Below are 24,343 nucleotides of genomic sequence, written 5' to 3'. Positions count from 1 at the left end.
ACTTACAATATATATAATATATATGCAATACATGAGTACAGAGTCTCTCTCGCCGCTCTCTGAATCCCAAGACAATTATCATCAAAAGGCCCCTTGCAATGTGAACACAACCCAAGGGCACACACTGGAATGCACCTAAAAGAAAATGAATACAGAAATGATTAGGATACATACTTGATTGTTGAATTTTTAATAAGAATAAAGTAATCATTCAAAAGGATATATATAATTAAATTGAAGAGACAGGGGATTCTGACCCCAACCGTTCAGTACGTACAGTAAGGGAGGTATTGTCAAAATTTCACCTGTAGTAAGTCAGTGTGGGACAGTGTAAGTCAATAGGAAAGCACTACAGCCTTGGGAACAGGAAAAAATACTTAAGGGGAATTACTGTAATTTTTTTTTATTAATATTTGTATACTGAACGTACAGTAAGGGAGGTACTGTCAAAATTCCACCTGTAGTAAGTCAGTCTGGTCAGTAGGAACATACTACAACCTTTGGAACATGAAAAAATCTCTTTGGTGAATTACTGTAATTTTTACATAAAACATTTTTGCGTACTGTATACAATAGCCTACACAAAAGTACACTAAAGCAGCAAATATCAAACCTGAAACTATTTTTCCCCTTAATGTTTTTTTTTTTTTTTACTTGACTATGAAGGTCCTACATGATCAAGTCTGCAACTTGGGTAAAGTTGCTTTTTATATTCGCGTCGCATATATGCGGAGTTCCGCGTTCAATATCTCGTGAGCTGAATATTGTTACTACACAAATAACATTGTTTTAATATTTTAATCTCCTCAAAACGAGCTTTCCTTCGGGTTTGCACTTTGCAGATGGTCCCTTCTTAGCAGCCTGCGCATAGAGATCAATGTATTTTGTCCAGTGCGAAGGAAAGATCGTTTTGAGGAAATTTATGTTGTAGCTTCTGGTGTTTTATCTGTAACGTTAGTTATAGGTGTTGTGTGTAGCAACAACGTTTAGTTCACGAGTTATTGAACGCGGAAGAACTTAGGAAACAACTTTACCTAAGTATATAGCGGAGGATTTTCCCGAATTTTAGAAAAGAACCGCCCTCTCCACTTTTTGAAAAAATGCACATGCGCAACACTCTACCTGCTCCCGAGAGGGAACGCCTATTAAACGCTAGAATCGCTAATCACAGCTTACATTAACTTTAACTAGCAGTGATTTTAAATGGATTTCTCCAAATAGCATGCCAAACTTTACCTGTCGAGTAGAAACTTCGAACGCGACTGAGGCATCAGTGGGAAGCCCAACCTGTGCTTTTAGCGCACGCCAGCGAATATTCTCCCAAAAACACTCTGGTCTTGTTTCTTTCTTCAGAGGCCTTTCTCTTCTTGTCATACAATTCGTAGACACTTTTTCTCTTGCGACCCTCAGACATTTTGAAAAAACCCGGTGAGAACGGCGAGCTTCAATGAATGGCTGAAACCCTAGCTCACACATACACCTGAAAGTGCGCATGCGCAGAAAGGACGAGCACGTACGACGTCCTTACGTAAACATATCACCAGAATGATTGACAATTAGGAGGACCAATAGTCTTGATGATCCACCCGGAAAAAGAAAATCCTCCACTATACCTTTAAATAAATAAAATAATGATTTAAACTATGTTTTACTTCTGATATAAACATTTAGATTAAATATGCTATTCAAATTAATGGAGTTAAACACTTAAACATGAAATCATTACTGAGAAGTTACAACATTTTTTATATTCACTCAATAGAAATATTTGTTGTGGATGCAATGTTTTTTTTAACCCTTTTCCTGTGGCGTGCTGTGTTTTAATGTTTTAACCACAGAGGTAATTGCTTATCATGATCATACCAGATTGTCTGAGAAAATAGTTTCGTGCAAATAATGCCCAAGGCCTATCTGTTTCCATTAAAAATATAAATCAATTAAAAATACAATTCGGCCAATGGAAAATATTAAGAAAAACTTTCTCTGAAATGTATTTTACACTATTTGATTTATGTATTCAAAAACAAGGCAAGGATACGCAACTACATGATTTTTATTAATGTAATGTGTCTTGTACCGTTAAACTTTATCACATGGATGAATAATCATATGCAAATGATATGGAATAATCATATGCAAATGATATGCAGATGAGGATCTGCATAGTAAAACTAGGCGTTGTAAGCTCCATATTTCGGGATGGAGACGCATGTGCGCACATTCTTCCGCTGACTGGGATTTCTATAAAGTGAATTCTGCGCAGGTTCTGGCGTACGACCGGTTTTATAAGTCTGAATATTTGGCGTACGCCATTTTTGGCTTTCGGGCGCACGTACACTTTTAGTAAGGATCTTACGCACAGTTTTATAAATGAGACCCCAGGAATGGATGGAGAAATAAAATAAAATACAATAAACACTTCTTGACAAGAACTTTAACAAAATCTTTTATTAAAAGTGCAATGCAATTTTATTGCAATTCAATACATTTTTATTTGGAATAAAAAAATAAAAAAATTCAGCTTGGATGTAGGATTAATCTATTCCTTCAAGAGTAACAGTGAAGTTTGAAAGCCTCTTGCACTTTGCCATTCTTTGACAAGAGGTTCACGGGGGTTTGTACTTACAACACCATCCCTAAAAAATAGAGAAATACAACTTATAATATGAACAGACACAAAACTATACATTGCATGAGTTTTTATTATATTTATAGGTTATATTAAATCTATAATTCATTCACATTTATTTTGGCTTGATGATTATATTAAGCATGATTAATAATAGAGCAAGATGGAGTTAGTTGTACCGCTGCAGCACCCCCACTGGCCAGATGCTGTCTTGCAGCAGAACTTCTCAGCTGGGCAGTAGATGTTTCCTTCACAGTGAACAGTCTCAGTCTGGGTCTGCCTTTCGAGAGCCTGCTCATTTCCATTCACAGGAATTATGTTAGTAAACACATAACCAGAAAACTCACCTTCTTAGAAAAATCTCTAAAAGAACCATTTCAATTTTTACAGCTCAAATAAATACAATAGAACATAATATAATGAACTACAGCACATTTCTGCTTTTAAACCACAGATAATTCACTGCCCTATTGTTTATTTTAACAGACAGAGAAATTTAAATGACTATTTATCACAATTGAGAACATATAATGTTTTTTGAACCCTAAATATTTCTTTAATTTGTGTCAAAAGTCTTATGCCATTTTATAGATCCCTGTTTATTGTTCGCAGCTTGAAAATGTTCAACCATGTTTTATAACTGCCGGAAATAGTGATTGGAAGTCATATGACATGGTCTGTAAAGATTGTCAAGTATGTAGGTCATTGTAACATGACAGGTTGCTTTACTTGTTGCAGGTTGCTTTACTTTGCAGTCATATATAGGCAGAGTACTGACATACCTGAGTTTTCTGGATCGCTTTGGAGGCCGGCTGAGGAGTAGAAGACAGTCTCAACCACCCCCTCAAACACTGAGTCGATGTGGAATCGCAGCGATAACCGTGACGGCAGCAATGAACTCCATCTCTACAGCACTGACCCTGAAGGAGTGGGCAGAACAAACAAAGGTTAAACCTTCAACTTAATAGACTATAAAAAAGTTACACAGTTTACTGTGGTTTACCATTGAGAACGGACAGCAGAACCATTGTCCATAAGGACTCAGACAACACGTTGTTCCATCAGGACACGCAGTATAAGCATCACAGTGCACCACAGAGACAGACTCACTATCAGACTCTACTGGGTCTGAGAGATCCATCAGCGGCTCTGCAGCTACAAGAGCTGCCATGAGGAACATCAACACTGGAACCATCTGAAAATAGCACATCAAAATAATTATTAATAATATACTGCATTTAAAAAAAAATTTTTTTTTATTACTGACAAAATGTTTTGCATCTGTTCTAACATGTGATATTACTGATAATGTGACAAAGTCTAAAGTCAATAATAGATTGATTGACAGTGAGAATAAGAAGATTTACCTTGCTGGGTCTCTTCTCTGTGGATTGTGCTTTGCTGCTGTCTGTGCTGTCCTGTGATGTTCTGACTGTGTCTCTTATATATATATACACACGGCTCCTCCCATTTACAATTTAAAATGTAACCAGGAAATTTAGATACAAGGCTATACACTGATGCCACTTTTCTTTGTGTTTAGAAAATGTTTTATTTGGTTTTACTAATATCCCCTCAAATAAAATAAAATAATAATATATTATCATTATTATTTGCTAAATTTCATATTATACATGTAAATACAGTTAAACCAAACCTTTGTTTTTGAAAAAGAGATTCAAATATATATCAATACTATTTTCATTCTAATAAGAAGAGAGAAATTAAAACTATTTCTATATGTGAGTCCTTAAACATATTTAAATTAAATTAGGCTAAAAGATTAGCCTACCCCCTTTATGTTTTTATTTATATGTAAAAATTGTAGTTCTGACTGTACTTTGACTGTTTGCTTGTTTTGTTAAAGTTCAATTAAATAAAAAGTATGGTTGAACTAAATGGTTAAACGTTTTTCTGTATGAGCACCTCAGTTGTGGAATACCATATACCAAATGAAATGAGAAACATTAGGCCTACTCAATATCTTTACACGCCATTTAAACCAAGCAATATAGTATTAATGACAAAAAAATTATCTGTGGTGTTTTTCGTGCTTAAAATTGGACATGATAACAATATCAATAAACATTTTCATTAATTTTAAATGTATTTATTTATTCAAAGTGTGTTGCCTCAAGGCATCATTGTACAACAGCGGGCAAATTGAAACAAATTGAAAATGTAAACTGAGATCTGACTGGTTGATCCAGGATCAACAAAGATCTTCATCTAGGAACATGTTGCACTTGGTGAAGTCCAGTTCTGCAACAATACAAGGTGAATGTGATTTCATCAAGTAAAACGAGTTCCTGGATCAACATCCGTGTTCCTGAAACAACCTTCTAATAAATAAATCAGATTTGAGGGATAGGTTTGGGGACAGTTAATGTCAAGTTTAGGCTTAAACAAGGTTGGGTGCTTTCAGTTTTTATGAACCTTAAAACCTATAATTTCCCTATGATTTTAGGGATAAGTTATAGGAAAGGTTAGATTTAGGGGTAGAACTATGTTTTCGGACAGGATTGTTGTTCCAGGATCAACAAAAGATGTTGATCCAGGAACATGTCTTTCTTTGCAAAATCACGTCAACCAACATTACAATCAGTGTTGTTTCAAGGCAAAACATTAAAAATCACCATAACATTACAAGGATGAGGAAATAGTTTTATTTCCACAACTGTCACGCTAAGAGAGCTATTCTTTGCAGTGATTTTTGCATAGTACGCTGAAATACAAGTTTGAACAGGGATGAATACCTGAAAATCAAGTGCCAGGACAAACAATCAGAAAAGAGCATAAAAGAAGCCTGGCAGAAAATGAAGCTGCTGCACGTTTTCACTTTGCTGACTCATTCATTAACTCAAATGTCCCTTTTGAATATTTTTATTTATATTGATTGCATTTTATGATGCAACGGAGTAAAGTTGTGGTTACAGTACATGTGTGAAATTTCAGTGAAAGTTTGTTGGCAAACAGGTCTCTTGTCTAATGTCAACAGTGTAGCGATGTAATGAAGCAAATCACACAGAAATCACTTTTTGTTGGTCAATGCAGCAAATTCGAGTGACCAACTTGGACCCATACTGACATTTTTTTTTTTTACCTCACATGAAATTCCTTATTGTGTGGATTCTTATTGAAATGACTGAAATTCTCTTGTGAAAATTCGCTGTATGTAAATGTGACTGCACCTTAACTCTGTTATGAGATAAAAAAGTTACGTCGTGATGTAAGGAATACTGTTTCCAGGTCCAAGCTTCTTCTCATTTCTAGTGAGAATAACAGCTGTTTATGAGCACTGTTGATTCACTGTTGACAGTCTCCAGGCTCACGGCATCCTGGACTTCAATATTTTAAAAAATTTGAAAAGCTGAATAACTGTCTGACTAAAAATGCAAATACATTAACCCATTCAGACCCTGCGTCCATTACAATGGACATCACATGTCAACCCCCCTTTTTTTTACTTCTGGAGCATTTCACCTAGTTTAAAGCCTGCAGTCCATTAGATTGGACGCTTGTCATCCAATCAAATGGCAGTAAAGCTCTGCATGTAGTAATTATAAAAAAAAAACACTAATTTGAAGAGAAGCATGTCAGCACTTCACTCCAAACACAGAAGCAAGCAACATTTTCTATGGTTTTATTTAAATTTTTTGATATGTTTGTCAGTATTTCATAGTTTGTATGTAAAATAGAAAGATTGAACTTATTAATTAAAGTTAAAAATCGATTGTAGAATTTCAAATTTTAAATCAGGATTTTTTCAAATGTGTCTGTCCATTAGAATGGACAGTGGGTTCAAAAGCCTGTTACTGAAATCACATTCCAGTAATTGAAGTCCAGTAATGCTGATTGAAATTTCTTATATAAAAAATCTATATCACAGTACCGATACATTTTTTAAACTTTTTCATATGCAGAATATATAGTTCTTGAAGTGCTTGAACATATAGCTGATGGAAGTATCTCAGATGTTGACTTTATGTGGAGTGATGATGAGGAAGATGGAGATGTAAGAAAAATATCCGTATAAACTTTATAAAGTATAAAATGACTAGCTTCCGGCCAAACGAAACATACAGATTTGACATAAATCTAAAGCGTAACTTGAAAATGAATTATTTTTCTTACACAAACGCATCGATTCGCTTCAGAAGGCCTTTATTTACCCCCAAGAGCCGCATGGAGCACTTTTATCATGGATGGATGCACTTTTATGGACTTTCAAAACAGAAACAACCATTCACTGCCATTATAAAGCTTGGAAGCCAGGACATTTTTTAATATAACTCCGATTGTATTCGTCTGAAAGAAGAACGATGTCATACACACCTAGGATGGCTTGAGGGTGAGTAAATCATGGGCCAATTAAAATTTTTGGGTGAACTATCCCTTTATAGGTATAGTACACCCCAAAATTATATTTGTCATCACTTACTCATCCTTATGTTGTTCCAAATCTGTATGAGTTTCTTTATTCGGCTGAACACAAAAGAAGATATTTTGAAGAATGTCGGTAACTAGACAGTTGACAGTATAGCCATTGATTTCCATATTTTTTCCTACTATAGCCTATATTTCCTAATAACTACATGTTATATTTATTATGATATAATATTATAATTATTAGTAATTATTTTGAAAATTATAATAATATTTATCAGTAATGTATCAATATAGATATTACAGTACAATACCGTATAATTAATTACAGCAAAAGCAGATCAAATGACGAAATGCAGTACAAATACAGTAAAGTACTATTTGGTAGTTTACAGTACTGATCTTGTGTACTGTAAAGTGAATTACAGTACAGTTACTGGAAATCGAAATACATGCATCATGCATGGCAACCGTGCTGCCAGTAATGTACTGTAGAAATACAAGAAAATCGTTAACAGAGAAATTGTTTCAAAGATGCACACAGTAAATTACTCTAACGTGAATGCGTTGATTGATTCCTAGGTTTATTTTGTTATGAATAAACAAATGTGCGATCTATAAAGCAAAAACCTTACAATTAAAGTTGAAATGTTGTAATGTTCAAGTTTTTGATCTAAAAAAAGAAAGATGCGCAAAGAAAATGACTCTAACATGACCATATTGATTGATTCTAAGATATTTAGTTTGTTACAAACAATGTGCAATCTGTAAAACAAAAGCCTCAAAATTTAAGTTGAAATGATATACTGTTGAAAAGTTTTTGACCTTGAGAAAAAGCTTGAAGTATATACTAACAATTTTTATGTTTATTATTTAATTTTATGTTGGTACATTTTTGTGAAGTACACCTGTTTTGACCTGACGTCCATTGAAATGGACAAAAAAAAAGACAATTAAAGCCAAACATTTTTTTTTTTTTTTTTTTTGGTCTCATTTATAGAAGCCTCATGAGCTGGGAAAATGTACTTTTATATTTTTCAGACACTTAAAACATAATTCAGGTCTGAAGGGGATAAGATATTTCGAACTCTTTTAATACTTGTATTCCAACCTATGCCTGGTATGGCCTTAAGGGATTCCATAATGGTACAATGTTGCCTCGAGGCAATCATGCAGTGTTTTGTAATGTCCTATGATACATTTAATAATATATAATGTAAAGTTTTTGAAAATACCTATTTACTTATCAACAAAGGTGACTTCAATGTAGGTGATTATCTGGATGAAAGTTTGTGAAAAATGCACTTTTTTCACTAGAGAAAATATGGAGCCGTGACGTGCACATGTGCTGAAAGAGGACACAAAATGGACCCCTGTAGGTCATGTGACCACTTTTTTTGCATGTTTATGCTTAGTATTTAAGTTCTCCTCCCCTAAAATAGCATTGACAAGAAATGTGAATAGTTTTTTTAAATTAATTTACTGCATTAATTTAAAAATATTAGTACTATTTTCATGTCTAATGCCTGCTACCAGAAGGTCTTTTTTTTTTGGTCTGTGTTTTGTCTGTATTTATGTTTGCAAATTGTTTTATGGTCCTTTTAACATCTGGACAAAGGACTAGTTGGTAATTAGCCAAATGGCATATCTGGGATATTTATATATGTTAATCAATATAAACTGTATAAATAAAAAATAAATCAAACAAACAAACCCACACATGAAAGATGATTTTCCTGCAATGTTTAAATATATATATATATTTGGAATAATTGTTTATAACATTTACTCCAATAATATTTTGCATAAGCACTGGAGTACTTTTTATGGAATTATTTTTGGTCTGTGATTTGCCAAATTCTCAGGGAAATCTTATGACTTGTAATGATTTCTTTTTTCTTTTCTTTTTTTCTTCCTTTGCTTTAATTTTCAGGTGACCCCTGAAGAATTGTCTCTTGTATTCTGTTACATTCATTCTGGTGTTGTTCCTTTATGTAGAGGTGTAACTAATTTACCTGATTAACCTTTACTTAATCCACTCAATACTGTGTGCAGTAAAAGCTTATTTCACTGTTTCCCGTGTTTTGTATGTTCCATGTTCTAGGTCTTTTATTTTGAAGTGTATTTTTTTTCCACTGAGGCTTTCCCCTGACAGTTCGATTAAAAGCTTCTAGTGACTAAAACAGCACCATCTGGTGGATTTATGCACCCTCAAGTTGTTCCAAACCTTTATGGATTTCTTTCATCTGTTTTCTTAAACCTGGTGAGTAATTTATGTACTTTAACTTTACTCACTTCTCATGAAGAAGAAGAAGCTGCGAGAGTCAAATGCATGGCACTTCATTGCCGAGACCGAGAGCCTCACATTCACAATGACAGTGGAATCTTCGAGTTGTTAAAGCTTCTCTGTGACCTCATTATAGCATGAGCATTATAAACCTGTGGATTCTCCCTCAATTAAGCTCAGTCTCTCTGAACTGGAGGGAATTAATTGTCCCCCTCCCACCTAATGTCCTAATGTATCTGAAGAAACTTCAGTAAACAAAACTGTAAGAAAGTCAGTGCACTGAAGTGGAGCGTACGTTTCCCTTAAAAGATCTATGCATAAACACAGATTAATTCATGAACAAAATACAACGTAGATGGATGATTAAAATGACACTTTCTAAAAAAAAAATCAACAACAAAAAAATCAATTTGACTAATTCTGTACATTTTTATTTCACAAGAATTCAGTTTGGATGTAGAATGAATCTACAGTGAATGAAAGCCTCTTGCACTTTGCCAGTCTTTGATAAGAGGTTCACGGGGGTTTGTACTTACAACACCATCCCTAAAAAATATAGAAATACAACTTATAATATGAGCAAACACAAAATCTTACATTGCATAAATCATATTTTTTTAGTCATCGACATCCACATTTATTTTGGCTTGATGATTAGGCATGATTAATAATAGAGCAAGATGGAGTTAGTTGTACCGCTGCAGCACCCCCACTGGCCAGATGCTGTCTTGCAGCAGAACTTCTCAGCTGGGCAGTAGATGTTTCCTTCACAGTGAACAGTCTCAGTCTGGGTCTGCCTTTCGAGAGCCTGCTCATTTCCATTCACAGGAATTATGTTAGTAAACACATAACCAGAAAACTCACCTTCTTAGAAAAATCTCTAAAAGAACCATTTCAAATTTTACAGCTCAAATAAATACAATAGAACATAATATAATGAACTACAGCACATTTCGGCTTTTAAACCACAGATAATTCACTGCACTAATGTTTATTTTAACAGAGAAATTTAAATGACGATTAATGACAATTGAGAACATATAATGTTTTTTGAATCCTAAATATTTCTTTAATTTGTGTCAAAAGTCTTATGCCATTTTATTGATCACTGTTTATTGTTCGCAGCTTGAAAATGTTCAACCATGTTTTATAACTGCCGGAAATAGTGATTGGAAGTCATATCACATGGTCTGTAAAGATTGTCAAGTATGTAGGTCATTGTAACATGACAGGTTGCTTTACTTGTTGCAGGTTGCTTTACTTTGCAGTCATATATAGGCAGAGTACTGACATACCTGAGTTTTCTGGATCGCTTTGGAGGCCGGCTGAGGAGTAGAAGACAGTCTCAACCACCCCCTCAAACACTGAGTCGATGTGGAATCGCAGCGATAACCGTGACGGCAGCAATGAACTCCATCTCTACAGCACTGACCCTGAAGGAGTGGGCAGAACAAACAAAGGTTAAACCTTAAACTTAATAGACTATAAAAAAGTTACACAGTTTACTGTGGTTTACCATTGAGAACGGACAGCAGAACCATTGTCCATAAGGACTCAGACAACACGTTGTTCCATCAGGACACGCAGTATAAGCATCACAGTGCACCACAGAGACAGACTCACTATCAGACTCTACTGGGTCTGAGAGATCCATCAGCGGCTCTGCAGCTACAAGAGCTGCCATGAGGAACATCAACACTGGAACCATCTGAAAATAGCACATCAAAATAATTAATAATTATTTTCTAGAAATTGTGTAACTGTTTTGGAACTTTATCCATCTGCTCTAACATGTGATATTACTGATAATGTGACATGCTCTAAAGTCAATAATAGATTGATTGATATTGAGAATAAGAACATTTACCTTGCCGGGTCTCTTCTCTTTGGATTGTGCTTTGCTGCTGTCCTGTGATGTTCTGACTGTATCTCTTATTTATATACACACGGCCCCTCCCACTGTAAAAACAGGAAGTTTGTTCAGTAAAAATTTAACCAGAAGTGTAGATAACGCTTTGAGTTTTTAAACAGACAGAAGTCCTTGTATGAACAGGCTTCAGTATAAAAGAATGGGAATGAGAGTAAGACCGAGGTATTGAGAGGATCACTTCCTCTCATCCAAACATATACTTTTTAAAACTAAATTTGTAATTCATTATTTTAATTAATCACATTAAAAAAATGATATTATTAATATTTAATAAATACAAAGTTCTGGCATGAAACTTTAGATGGTGCAGGCTAATAGGTCATTTTACTCGCCTGTTCATAATCACATCATTATATATAGGGCACAGCTGATTGTCCCTGCCGTATCAGTAGCCAATGAGTTGCTCAACCTTCAAATACTCGGGTAGCATTTGCCTTAGCAGGTGCAGCGCTTCAGAAACCCTCCACCTTTCCCAGCTCCACCTGTATAGATCTGCTCCGGGTAATTCATGCATGCTATTGTACAGCAACAGTATGTCTTACTCTCTCACAGCAGCGTGTCGTGTGTATTGGCAGTAGCAAGTCCCATACTTGCTCTGCAGCAACAGCAGCGTAGCAGATCTATTCTGCCAAGACCAAACATACAATATTGTCATATCCATTACCATATCAATCACTCAGAGAGTTGTCGTAACAGAACTGATTGTAATATATTTTAAAATGTAATTTATTCCTGTGATGCAAAGCTGAATTTTACTCTAATCTTCAGTGTCACATGATCCTTAATAAATCATTCTGATCATTCTACTTTCACTTTTGATCAATTTAATGTGTCCTTGTTGAAGAAAAATATGACATTAAATAAAAAAAATCTGTTCAACAATCAGTATTTTGTGGAATAAACCCTGATTTCCCATCATTCTCCCTATCAGTCTTTCACATTGATGTTGGGTGACATTATGCCACTCCTGGTGCAGAATTTAAAGCAGCTTTGCTTTTTTTGTCATAACTCAACTCATAACATATATATTGTAATTGCTAGTAAATTTCACAAACAATTAAAAAAACAGTAACACATGTTGGGAACAAATTTGCAAGTAGAAACACTGAAATAGTATTTACTCGTAAAGCGTATACTCAAATAATCTTTTTTGTATTTACAACATCGAAAAACATTTCTTGCAGTGTAGTTCTGTCACAGGTACCTGAAAATAATCAAAATCTCATGCCTCGAAAACATCTTTTGAGATTCAAATATTAATTGTTATATGAGAATTGTATCACAAGATTCCTGGTCTGATTAAAATGTCCTGGCAATGAAATTTTGAACAAAGCTTCATTTTGTCTTTATGCCAGGGGAGAGGAGGAAATTGCATTACAAAGATTTCTAAATTAAAATCTTCCAGCTTTGATACAACATTTGCAAACCGGATATAATAAGCTGAGGTTCCCGTTTACTGATTATGTAACATTTGGAACATAAATATATTTCAAAACCACACTGCCTACACTTTCACTTCAGTCTTTTAATGCAAATTGTGACTTTTTTTTTAACCTCCATACAAGGAAATGTGATACATTTAACTGTTTGTATCCATGGTTACTGTCTTGAGGTTGTCAGCCTGTCACGTAACCTGATTTACAGTTGAGGATATATAGGACCCAACTGCACAGTACAGATTTTTTTTGCCCTATTTTTAATCTTCATTTATTAATCCAAATAAAGGGAAATTAAAGCTTGAATCGGGTATCAATTATATTGCTTCAATATCGTAGACAGCAAGCAGATCATGGAGGACTCATTGGGGGGACATCTTATTAAAGCCAAAATGTAAAGACCTTTAGCCTAATTTGGAATAAAAAATTTTTGTTGACAAACATCCACTGCGCTATCTAGATTTTAGGAATTTCGTTCAAATACATGCTATTTTTGCGGTGTATAAAACATACAACATGCTTCAAATGATTATTTATTTATTTAAATATGCACTTTAACATTGTCATGATTCCAGCCTGTGTTCCCCTGTGTAACGTATGGTTGCAGCAGGATGTAAAAAATAAAGTGCTGGATTTAAGTGCAGCAGTCCATTATTATATAGACCGAGGACCAAGGTTGAGCTGGAAGGAAGGAAGGAAAAGCCCAATGGAGCCAAAGGGGTGGAGGGACGAGGCACAGGTGAAGGCCCGGAAGTCCAGAGCGCAGGCAGCGCAACGACTGAGCAAGGTGCAGCCAGAGGGACGAGGAAAGCCCGGTGGAGCCGAGAGGATGATGGTCCCAGGTGGAGCCGAGGGACGGAGGAGCCACGGTGGAGCCCGACTGGTTGCCAGAGGAGTGATGGGCACGGAGGTCCAAGGTGGAGCTAATGGGTCGCCACTCCTAGCAGAAGATGAAAGGCTAAGGAGAGGTAGTGCTGGAGATCTCAGCAGTTCAGAAGGGGGTGAACAGACAGGCTTAACAGGAACACACAAGACAGGCATAAAATCCATGAACAGCCCTCTTGGTCGACGAGGAAGAGGCGGGGAACTCTCACTAGGTTCAGACAAAACAGGCAGAGGAGGTGGGAGTGGGAGGCAAGGGAGCACAATGTCAAACAATTTTGTGCTGGAAGACGTGACAGGCAATTTTGAGCCTATCACGTCTTCCACGTGTGGAAACCTAACAGGCCGGATGCACTCGCTCTCTCAGTCCATCAACGCTTTTTCCTCAGCTGGTGTTGAGGGGGTTGAGCTCCATGTCATCCCCTCAAACTCCACCAAATCGCCCACAGGAACTAGTGATGTGGCCGGCTATCACACCTGGTCAGACGTTACGTCGGGCTCGGGCTCTGGGCTCAGTCCTTGTTGCTGATCGTGGCAGGCTCCGGCTCGGCATCTGTGGTGGGCACAGACTTCGCCGTCGCTGGGCTGGTCTCCTCCTTGCTCTCGCAGATCGTAAACGGGGAACCGTTGTGGAGAAGGATACATTCCACGTAACCCATAAAGCTCCCTGGAGGCTCGTCCGCGAGATCAGACAGAGAACTGAACAAAATACAGGGCTTAAATACTGAGACTAACCAATCAAAGAAACGAGACCCAGCTTGACCATAATAATTGTCTCCTGACTAAGGGAAAATATATATTTATGAATAATGATACTGATATTGAATGATTAATAATAAACAATAAACATTTTAAAAGATCTAGCTATTATCTTTCTCCATCCCATTAAAAACATTTTTACATCTACATATTTTTGGAATAGGAACATGCAGAGATTGTGCCATTCTATGGAGAGGTTCCCACCAAACGATTATGCAAAATTTAAAACTTCCTCTCAAAATGTCATCAATCTTTAGTGTTGTAAGATTTCAACACTAGACCAGCTGGCAACTCTTTCACATCACTTTTCATTAAAGAATAGGCTGTTCTGTTATCACTTGTTAGTTCCCAAATTATATAACTGTTTTATTTGCTACGTTTGTTTGCTCTTTTCTGTTCTAGCATAATCATGATATATTTATATTATAGTGATTACACACTACAGATCAAAATGTATTGTTTTTGAAAATAGTCTCTGCTCATGATCCTTCAGAAATCATTCTCATATGCTGATTTTAGCCTCAGATAGAGGTTCTTGGATTTTTATTCATCATGTAGGACAGCTTCTGATCAAAACTCAATATTAGTCTACAGCAGAAGTACAGTGCTCCCAATAGGCAACACAATAAAGGGTCCAAACGGGGGGGTTTCAAAGTGATGCCATGAAGAACCATTTTTGGTTTCCCAAAGACATTTTTGGTTTCTCAGAGTACAGTTAAAGAACCTTTTTCCACTATTAAGAACCATTTGTCCAATGGAAAGTTTCCATGGATGTTAAATGTTCTTCATGGAACCATTGATGCCAATTAAGAATCTTTATTTTTAAGAGTGTAAGGTACAGAATTTAATTAGTGCTGGCGTTTAATAACAGGTCGGGTGTTTATGTCGAAATCACAAGAAAACTAACTTTTTCTGATGTGGAAATCACAAGAAAATGATGTCAAAGTCACTTTGTCGAGGTCAGGAGCAAACAAGAAAGTAAAAACAATGCATTGCCTCATGGCTTATGCAGTTTTCTAATACAAAAGCAGAAGTGTCTTTAATGTACTGTTCTGTGAGTGGGCACAGTCTCATTTCTCTGTATTTTTATAGTTTGCATAGGTTGAAAGTTCCTCAAAATGCTTTTTCACAACCCATTTTGGAACCCATAGAATTCAACTTTCTTTCTGAATTAAATCGTATATCTTACAATGCTAGTTTTGGCACAACACTGAAATAAGTTTATATACATTACAAGCCGATTATATGTATATGGTCATTACAACAGGACGTGCATATTGTTTATTGGTCTTGGATCCAAATGTTTTAGGAATGACATTCATTCCATAAACTCCAGCCTTGTGAAGCCTATTGTTCTGTTTCTGTTGGGTCTGGGTTACAGAGGTGCACATATTTGTAACTTAATATTTTGTCTTAACTTAAAAACATGTTTTTTTGTGTGTAGTTAATAAAGTGTCAGTTTGTACCTGATTACTTTACTTGGATACTTTTTTATTTGGTGTTTCTGTTATTCTTCCATCCTTTCATGCATGCCACTTTCCTCACACTTCAAATCACAAAGCTGGCATTCTTGCAAGAGTGTATAGGCTAACAGAGAGGTTAAAGGTGTAAATGCACCTGCCATCAAACAGTTGTAAACTTAATACAGAAGTAAGAAGTGTAATCTTCCGGAATTTTATTTTAAATAAATAACTACAGAGGAAGACCAGAATGACAATGTTGGATATGTTCATGGATATTATCAGACAAATCGAGAGACTATCAGAATGAGTCTGTGGCTGATCAGATTTGCAAATATTTCTGTTATACTAATAATGTGACAAGGTCTAAAGTCAAGAATAGATTGATTGACAGTGAGAATACGGTAAGAACATTGATCTTGCTCATGCCCATTTATCAGTCTGTGTGTACCACAATCAACCTCAAGATGGCGCCATTGAGTGACTGTGTTTGTCTACTGATCACTTAACTGCAGTGTGTTTCACAGGAAAACAGGACGGACGTATCATGAGAGGAAGATGTTAAGAGATGTGAGTGTTTTTTTATCAAAATGATTATGTGTGCACAAGTGTCTTTTTGCTAATATGGCTTGTACAATTTAACACACACACACACAACTTTGCCTGCATTTACTGTGGATCGCTGTGAATTAAGGATGATTGGGGCAGTTATTGAATTTCCGCCTTATGCAAGGTTACTTGCTATAAATTAAAAACATCAGCCCAACACAGGATACATTTCTGTAATACTGAAGATGTTACCTACACATTTGAACAGGAAAAAAGTTTATATTATAATGAAAGGATGTGTGACATACACTTATGTAAACTGAGCCAACCCCCCCTTTTTTTGTGCTAATATTTGGGACAGCTCATCTTTTCATTCATTTAGGATAGTGTAAGCATTTACTGTATTGCACAAGTAAGTTAATACTTTGATATAATTGTATATGCAATATTAATTTTTCTGTTCATTATTTAGAGTTGTGTTTATTTCTGTTCAACTTTATTTCTCAATGTTTATAAATCCATCCACAATTCATACAGTACAACACATGCAATTGAGGTAAAAGAAGGCCAAAAATCACAGAAAACATTTGTAAAAAAAATGCTTCAGGACCAAAAATTCTTACAAACATTTTTTTTGTATAATCCCAATATATATATATATATATATATATATATATATATATATATATATATATATATATATATATAACTATATTTTAACTATAGTTTTCCTTTCCCTATAGGGAAGTATGCGGTTTTGAATGCAGCCCATGTATGGATTAAATACATAAAGCTTTATTTCCAAGCATGTATACAGTTGCTCTGAGATGATGCATGGTAAACTTGGGTTTTTGCCATTTGACTGACAGCTCTCCTGTCCCAGAGAAATGTGTAGTAGCTAAACTAAATGTACAAAAAAAGAAAAATTCACTATTCCTCAAAATGAATAAAAACAGTGCAAATGCAAACTCAATATTATGCAAACCTGCAAAAAAATTAAATATGTTAAACAATACAAATATAATTTGTGCATTTAATCTCACTTTATTATCGATGATCCAATTTAACCATTCGAATAAGCAAAAATGACTTAAGTTAAACCACATTTGAGTTTCTTCTTTTTTCTGAAGTAAGAGTGTTGAACTTTCTTGACCTGCATTTATTTGAGCGGCGCCCTCTACTCTACAGGTGTGAATTTGCATTTCCTTTTGCTTTTGTACTTTTGGTGTGAAAGGGCCTTTACATTTGCCAAAAATAGAACGTTTGTTTTTTTGTTATCAAAAAACAAACAAGTAAGCCCAGCCCAGGTGAGAAAAAGTAATGCAAAAGTACCATAACACATTACTTTCCATAAATGTAACTAAGTAACACAATTAGTTACTTTTTAGGGAGTAATGCAATATTGTAATGCATTACTTTTAAAAGTAACTTTCCTCAACACTGCATTTCAATAGGCAGAATTGTTGACAACAAATGCAAGAACTGACATAGGAAATAACTTAAGATCATGCAGGATACTTGCACAAGACTGGATTTCTTCTTGTTAAAATGATGCATGTGAGAAGCTTGTGACCCAGAGTAAAAGTTATGTGTATTTGCCGTGCTGTCCGAGGGGAGGAAATTTAGCCCGAATCCAGAGTACTCCCCCATCCCAGGTTAGGACAGGAATAGTAAAGTGAGAAGATGGGGTGGTGGAGGGATGCTGGAAAACTGTCCTAGAACAGTCTGCTGTATATATATATATACACTCACCTAAAGGATTATTAGGAACACCATACTAATACTGTGTTTGACCCCCTTTCGCCTTCAGAACTGCTTTAATTCTACGTGGCATTGATTCAACAAGGTGCTGAAAGCATTCTTTAGAAATGTTGGCCCATATTGATAGGATAGCATCTTGCAGTTGATGGAGATTTGTGGGATGCACATCCAGGGCACGAAGCTCCCGTTCCACCACATCCCAAAGATGCTCTATTGGGTTGAGATCTGGTGACTGTGGGGGCCATTTTAGTACAGTGAACTCATTGTCATGTTCAAGAAACCAATTTGAAATGATTTGAGCTTTGTGACATGGTGCATTATCCTGCTGGAAGTAGCCATCAGAGGATGGGTACATGGTGGTCATAAAGGGATGGACATGGTCAGAAACAATGCTCAGGTAGGCCATGGCATTTAAACGATGCCCAATTGGCACTAAGGGGCCTAAAGTGTGCCAAGAAAACATCCCCCACACCATTACACCACCACCACCAGCCTGCACAGTGGTAACAAGGCATGATGGATCCATGTTCTCATTCTGTTTACGCCAAATTCTGACTCTACCATCTGAATGTCTCAACAGAAATCGAGACTCATCAGACCAGGCAACATTTTTCCAGTCTTCAACTGTCCAATTTTGGTGAGCTCGTGCAAATTGTAGCCTCTTTTTCCTATTTGTAGTGGAGATGAGTGGTACTCGGTGGGGTCTTCTGCTGTTGTAGCCCATCCGCCTCAAGGTTGTGCGTGTTGTGGCTTCACAAATGCTTTGCTGCATACCTCAGTTGTAACGAGTGGTTATTTCAGTCAAAGTTGCTCTTCTATCAGCTTGAATCAGTCGGCCCATTCTCCTCTGACCTCTAGCATCAACAAGGCATTTTCGCCCACAGGACTGCTGCATACTGGATGTTTTTCCCTTTTCACACCATTCTTTGTAAACCCTAGAAATGGTTGTGCGTGAAAATCCCAGTAACTGAGCAGATTGTGAAATACTCAGACTGGCCCGTCTGGCACCAACAACCATGCCACGCTCAAAATTGCTTAAATCACCTTTCTTTCCCATTCTGACATTCAGTTTGGAGTTCAGGAGATTGTCTTGACCAGGACCACACCCCTAAATGCATTGAAGCAACTGCCATGTGATTGGTTGATTAGATAATTGCATTAATGAGAAATTGAATAGGTGTTCCTAATAATCCTTTAGGTGAGTGTATATATAAATACACACATATGCATGTATATATTTAAGATTTTTTTATTTATATATAAATTATTTATATTTATATATAATATAAATTATGTATAAATATATATACAGTATATACATGCAAATATTTCTTAAATAAATACATGCATGTGTGTATTTATATATACAAAATAATTATACACAGTACACACACATATATTATGCAAACACAAACTTTTATTTTGGATGTGATTAATCGCGATTAATCTTTGCCCAGCACTAATATATATATATATATATATATATATAGTTGATTAACTGAATTAGCTCCTCCCACGTTAATTAAGTTAATTATATGAATGTGCTCCTCCTGAACTTTGTTAATAAAACATAATGAAAAAGAGAATGGTTTCGCTTGCTGATCTGTTCTGTTGCACTTCTATGACTCCTCCGCCTAACTTTCCCTTGCCCTGTGTTTTGCGCTGACTGTAGTCAAAAAACACATTTCACACTGCATGACTTTGAGTTGCAGACAGGTCCAAATATTTACCATGCTAAATAAAGATATCAGCGACGCATCGGTATTGCATCGATATAGACACACTATACTAATTATCACTCACGTGAACGAGCATTGATTTGCCTTAGATTTTGGGCATGTTAACGATTTTTACAAATCTGTTGGTAAGTGAAACTCGGGGCTAATATTGTTCAGTGTGTACTGTGAACACGGCATAAAACAGAGCGTTCAGACAGAGGGTGAAAACAGTTTTTTGAACATTAACATATTATAGGCTAGTAGACCACATAACCAATGTAGCATTATTAGCATTTTGTCACATATACTAATTTCGCTCCAATGGCCTAATCATTTTTTTTTATGTTCAATGCATACAGAAACAATACATAGTAAACTGTAAAAAAACCTGTAATTTTATGGAATTTTACCGTTTTATTTTACAGATTTTTCCTGTATAGACTATGCACAGTATAGGCCTACATACTATATGCTACAACAACAGTAAGTCAGTATGGTAGTAGTCTATTATATTCTGAATGTAGCCTAGCTGAGGAGACTTCAGTGAACAAAAATATGAATAATGCAGTGAAGTGAAGTAGACTTTAACTTCCCATAAAAGATTCACTCATAAACCTTTATTCAGTCATGAACAAAATACCATGTATAGATGGATGATTAAAAATACATTTTTATTTCACATGAATTTAGTTTGGATGTTGGGCTAATCTGTTCTCTCAAGTTCTCTCGAGTTTGAAAGAGTCTCGCACTTTGATAGTCTTCGATAAGAAGTCATGAGAGTTGTTTCCTTACAACACCAACCCTATAAAAAATAGAAATACAACTTTTAATATAAGCAAACACAAAACTTGATGCACGAGTTGTTATTATAATTATACAGGTAGGTTATATTAAATCTATAATTCATCCACATTTATTTGGGCTTGATGATTAGGCATGATTAATAATAGAGCAAGATGGAGTTAGTTTTACCGCTGCAGCACCCCCACTGGCCAGATGCTGTCTTGCAGCAGAACTTCTCAGCTGGGCAGTAGATGTTTCCTTCACAGTGAACAGTCTCAGTCTGGGTCAGCCTTTCGAGAGCCTGCTCATTTCCATTCACAGGAATTATGTTAGTAAACGCATAATCAGAAACTCACCTTCGTAGAAAAATCTCTAAAAGAACCATTTCAATTTTTACAGCTCAAATTTAAATAGCCTATATAATGAACTAAAGCACATTTCTGCTTTTAAATCACCCAGAATTCATTGCCCCATTGTTTATTTTAACAAATGGAGGGAGAAACTGAAATTATGATAATCGAGAAAAACATTTTTTTGAACCCTAAACATTTCTTTAATTGTTACAAAAGTCATATCATATTTTTTAATGTTAACTATTTATTGTTTGCAGCAAATGGTGATTAGAAGTCATTTGACATGGTCTGTAAAGATTGTCAAGGTCATTGTCAGATAAGTGTTACATGACAGGTTGCTTTACTTTGCAGTCATATATAGGCAGAGTACTGACATACCTGAGTTTTCTGGATCGCTTTGAAGGCCGGCTGAGGAGAAGAAGACAGTCTCAACCACCCCCTCAAACACTGAGTCGATGTCGAATCGCAGAGATAACCAGGCGGACAGCAATGTTGTCCATCTCTACAGCACTTACCCTGAAGTAATAGGCAGTAAAAATAAAACATTACACCCTATTATGATTGGAGTATAAAACAATTCCGCATTTCCATTCACTTACCATTGAGAACGGACAGCAGGACCAAACTCCATAAGGACTCAGACAACACGTTGTTCCATCAGGACACGCAGTAGAAGCATCACAGTGCACCACAGAGACAGACTCACTATCAGACTCTACTGGGTCTGAGAGATCCATCAGCGGCTCTGCAGCTACAAGAGCTGCCATGAGGAACATCAACACTGGAACCATCTGAAAATAGCACATCAAAATAATATTAATAATATACTGCTTTTTTTTTTTTTACTGAAAAAAAAAAATTGGAACTTGGAATCTGTTCTAACATGTGATATTACTGATAATGTGACAAAGTCTAAAGTCAATAATAGATTGATTGACAGTGAGAATAAGAACGTTTACCTTGCTGAGTCTCTTCTTTGTGGATTGTGTTTTGCTGTCTGTCCTGTGCTGTGATGGTCTGACTGTATCTATTATATATATATATATATTTGTATATACATATACATACATGGCTCCTCCCACTGTAAAAACAGGAAATTTATCATAAATAGTTATTTCAATTCCTCCCTCGATTTGTTAAAATAAAAAATTAGAATGAATTCAAATTTACATACCAATTTCTGAGTTTTTAAACATGCAGAAGTCCTTGTATGAACAAGCTGTAATAGGATATAAAAGAATGGGAATGGGAGAAAGACAGAAACTTACAGTGGTGAGAGGATCACTTCCTCTCATCCAAACACATACTTTTAAAACTAAATTCTCAATTAATAATTCAAACCAGTTAAAAAATATATACTATTACAAATAAATCACTGTGTTCTGTTTTAATATATTTTGGTAACACTTTATTTTACAGTGTCCTTGTTACATATACACTTACCATAGTATAACAGTAAATTATGCATAATTACATGCAACTAACCTTTTAACCAGATCTTGATCCTACCCTAACCCTAAAGTACATGTAGTTGCTTAATATTACTGAGTACTTAAATATATAATTACACTGTAATAATGACACCTTAAAATAAAGGGTTACACTTTATTTTAAGGTGTCAGTATTATAGTGTAATTATATATTTAAGTATATAATGGATGAGAGTTTGGTTTAGGGTTAATTGCATGTAATTATGCATAATTTATAGTGATTACTACAGTATTTACATGTAACATATGTAACAATGACACTGAAAAATAAAGTGTTACCAAATAAAGTGTAACCTAGCCTATATTTTAAATGTAATTTATCCCTGTGATCAAAGCTGAATGTTTGTGAGTTTTATTCATCATGTAGGACAGGTTCTGTCCAAAACATGTTATAAGTTTACAGCAATAGTACGGTGCTCCTACTAGGCAATTTATTTAGTGCTGCTGTTTGATAACAGGTCAGGTGTTTATTTCAAGATCGTGGGAATAAAATTTTCGTTATGTTGAAATCACAAGAAAATTGCATCAAGATCACAAGAAAACTTTTTCTGATGTGGAAATCACAAGAAAATTATGTCCTGATCACTTTGTCGAGGTCAGGACGGAGCAAACAAGAAAGTAAAAACAATGCATTGCCTCATGGCTTATGCAGTTTTCTCATACAATAGCAGAAGTGTCTTTGTTCTGTCAGTGGACACAATCTCATTTCTCTGTATTTTAATCATTTGCATAGGGTTGAAAGTTTATTATAGTATAACAAGCTGTAATAAATGTCCACAGTTGGCAAACTGTAAAGAACCCAAGTGCAGTTTATTTAAAGGGATAGTTCACCCAAAAATGAAAATTATTTTATCAATTACTCACTCTCATGTTGTTCCAAACCCGTAAGATTACGTTCATCTTCGGAACATCTTTTTGATGAAATCTGAGCAATTTTCTGTCCCTCCATAGACAGCTACACAAACACTGTGACGCTTCAAAAAGTTCATAAAGAGACTGTAAAACTAATCCATATGAATTTGTAGTTTTGTCCACATTTTCTAAAGAGACTCATTGCTGAACAGATTGAATATAGGCTTTTATTCACATATAAACATTCATCAACTCACACATCATAGCAAAGCCAGACAGGACAGGACAGGACAGGACACGGCAGGGCAAGACAGGAACACCTAAACATGCAGGGATACATCCGCAACGGGAAACAACCACAACGAACTGGCAGGACATAGAACACAGGGAGATTAAATGGGGAAGGAAACAAGGCATCCACCTTTTTTAAGCCAGGGAGCTACAATAAGGGAGGACAATTTGTCAAATGAACCAAAACTGGGTTAACAATGGGGTGGGATCAAGGCATTAGTCAGGAGAGCACATGCATGGCACATAGAAACCAGCATGACAGAAGCCATGTGCTCATGACTAACATGACTAAACAAAAGCACAAGGCCAGTGAACACAATCACAGTCCATGTGCTCAAACAAAACATAACAGGACAAGAGCAATGGCAAACGAACAGTCATAAGCCATGTGCTCAAAACAGGAACAACACATGACAAGGGAAACAACCCCCGCCATGTGCACAAGAACACAGAACAGACATGGAGAATGAGCATCTGGATCCCAACACAGGAGCGAAACCAAACAAGATAGGAAGTCAGGATCCAGACATGCTCCAAACAGGACAAATGACAAGAAAGCACACAGCCAAGGGGAAAAACCCTGAAGCCGAGTGGATGCCAGCCGAGCACAATACAAGGACAGGAACATAACTTTCAGGATCCTGTCATGAAACCATATACAAAGGGCCAAGTGACAGGACCCTGATCTGAACTTTCTATTCATCAAAGAATCCTGAAGAAAATGTATCATGGTTTACACAAAATATTAAGCAGCATAACTTTTTCCAACATTGATAT

The 24,343-nt window shown here is 35.9% G+C and overlaps 2 protein-coding genes across 3 annotated transcripts; both read right to left on the bottom strand.

Annotated features, from left to right (window-relative positions):
• Window positions 1–2,433: 2,433 nt before the first annotated feature.
• Window positions 2,434–23,387, bottom strand: LOC309511784 (uncharacterized protein). 2 transcript variants are annotated; one of them, XM_082187124.1, is made up of 8 exons: window positions 23,288–23,387; window positions 22,108–22,152; window positions 21,959–22,014; window positions 3,997–4,065; window positions 3,633–3,824; window positions 3,412–3,549; window positions 2,809–2,920; window positions 2,434–2,636 (listed from the first exon to the last, which is right to left on the bottom strand). In XM_082187124.1, the coding sequence occupies exons 1-8, from the start codon at window positions 23,370–23,372 to the stop codon at window positions 2,623–2,625; spliced, it is 711 nt and encodes a 236-aa protein (XP_082043250.1). In that variant the 5' UTR covers window positions 23,373–23,387; the 3' UTR covers window positions 2,434–2,622. The 2 variants fall into 2 exon arrangements, with proteins under 2 accessions (XP_082043250.1, XP_082043251.1); XM_082187125.1 differs by lacking the exons at window positions 2,434–2,636; window positions 2,809–2,920; window positions 3,412–3,549; window positions 3,633–3,824; window positions 3,997–4,065 and adding exons at window positions 20,393–20,599; window positions 20,770–20,881; window positions 21,312–21,449; window positions 21,533–21,724 and having other exon boundaries at window positions 21,893–22,014.
• Window positions 9,708–11,277, bottom strand: LOC309511790 (progranulin-like). The gene is made up of 5 exons (XM_082187133.1): window positions 11,170–11,277; window positions 10,819–11,010; window positions 10,598–10,735; window positions 9,999–10,110; window positions 9,708–9,848 (listed from the first exon to the last, which is right to left on the bottom strand). Exons 2-5 carry the CDS (start codon window positions 11,008–11,010, stop codon window positions 9,835–9,837), a joined length of 456 nt encoding a protein of 151 aa, XP_082043259.1. The 5' UTR covers window positions 11,170–11,277; the 3' UTR covers window positions 9,708–9,834.
• Window positions 23,388–24,343: the final 956 nt, after the last annotated feature.

Source organism: Leuciscus leuciscus (genome assembly GCF_965113295.1).
Source record: "Leuciscus leuciscus genome assembly, chromosome: 12".
NCBI classification, from domain to species: Eukaryota; Metazoa; Chordata; class Actinopteri; order Cypriniformes; family Leuciscidae; genus Leuciscus; species Leuciscus leuciscus.
Note: the sequence above shows the minus strand (reverse complement) of the source record. Positions and strands in the feature narration are given on the sequence as shown.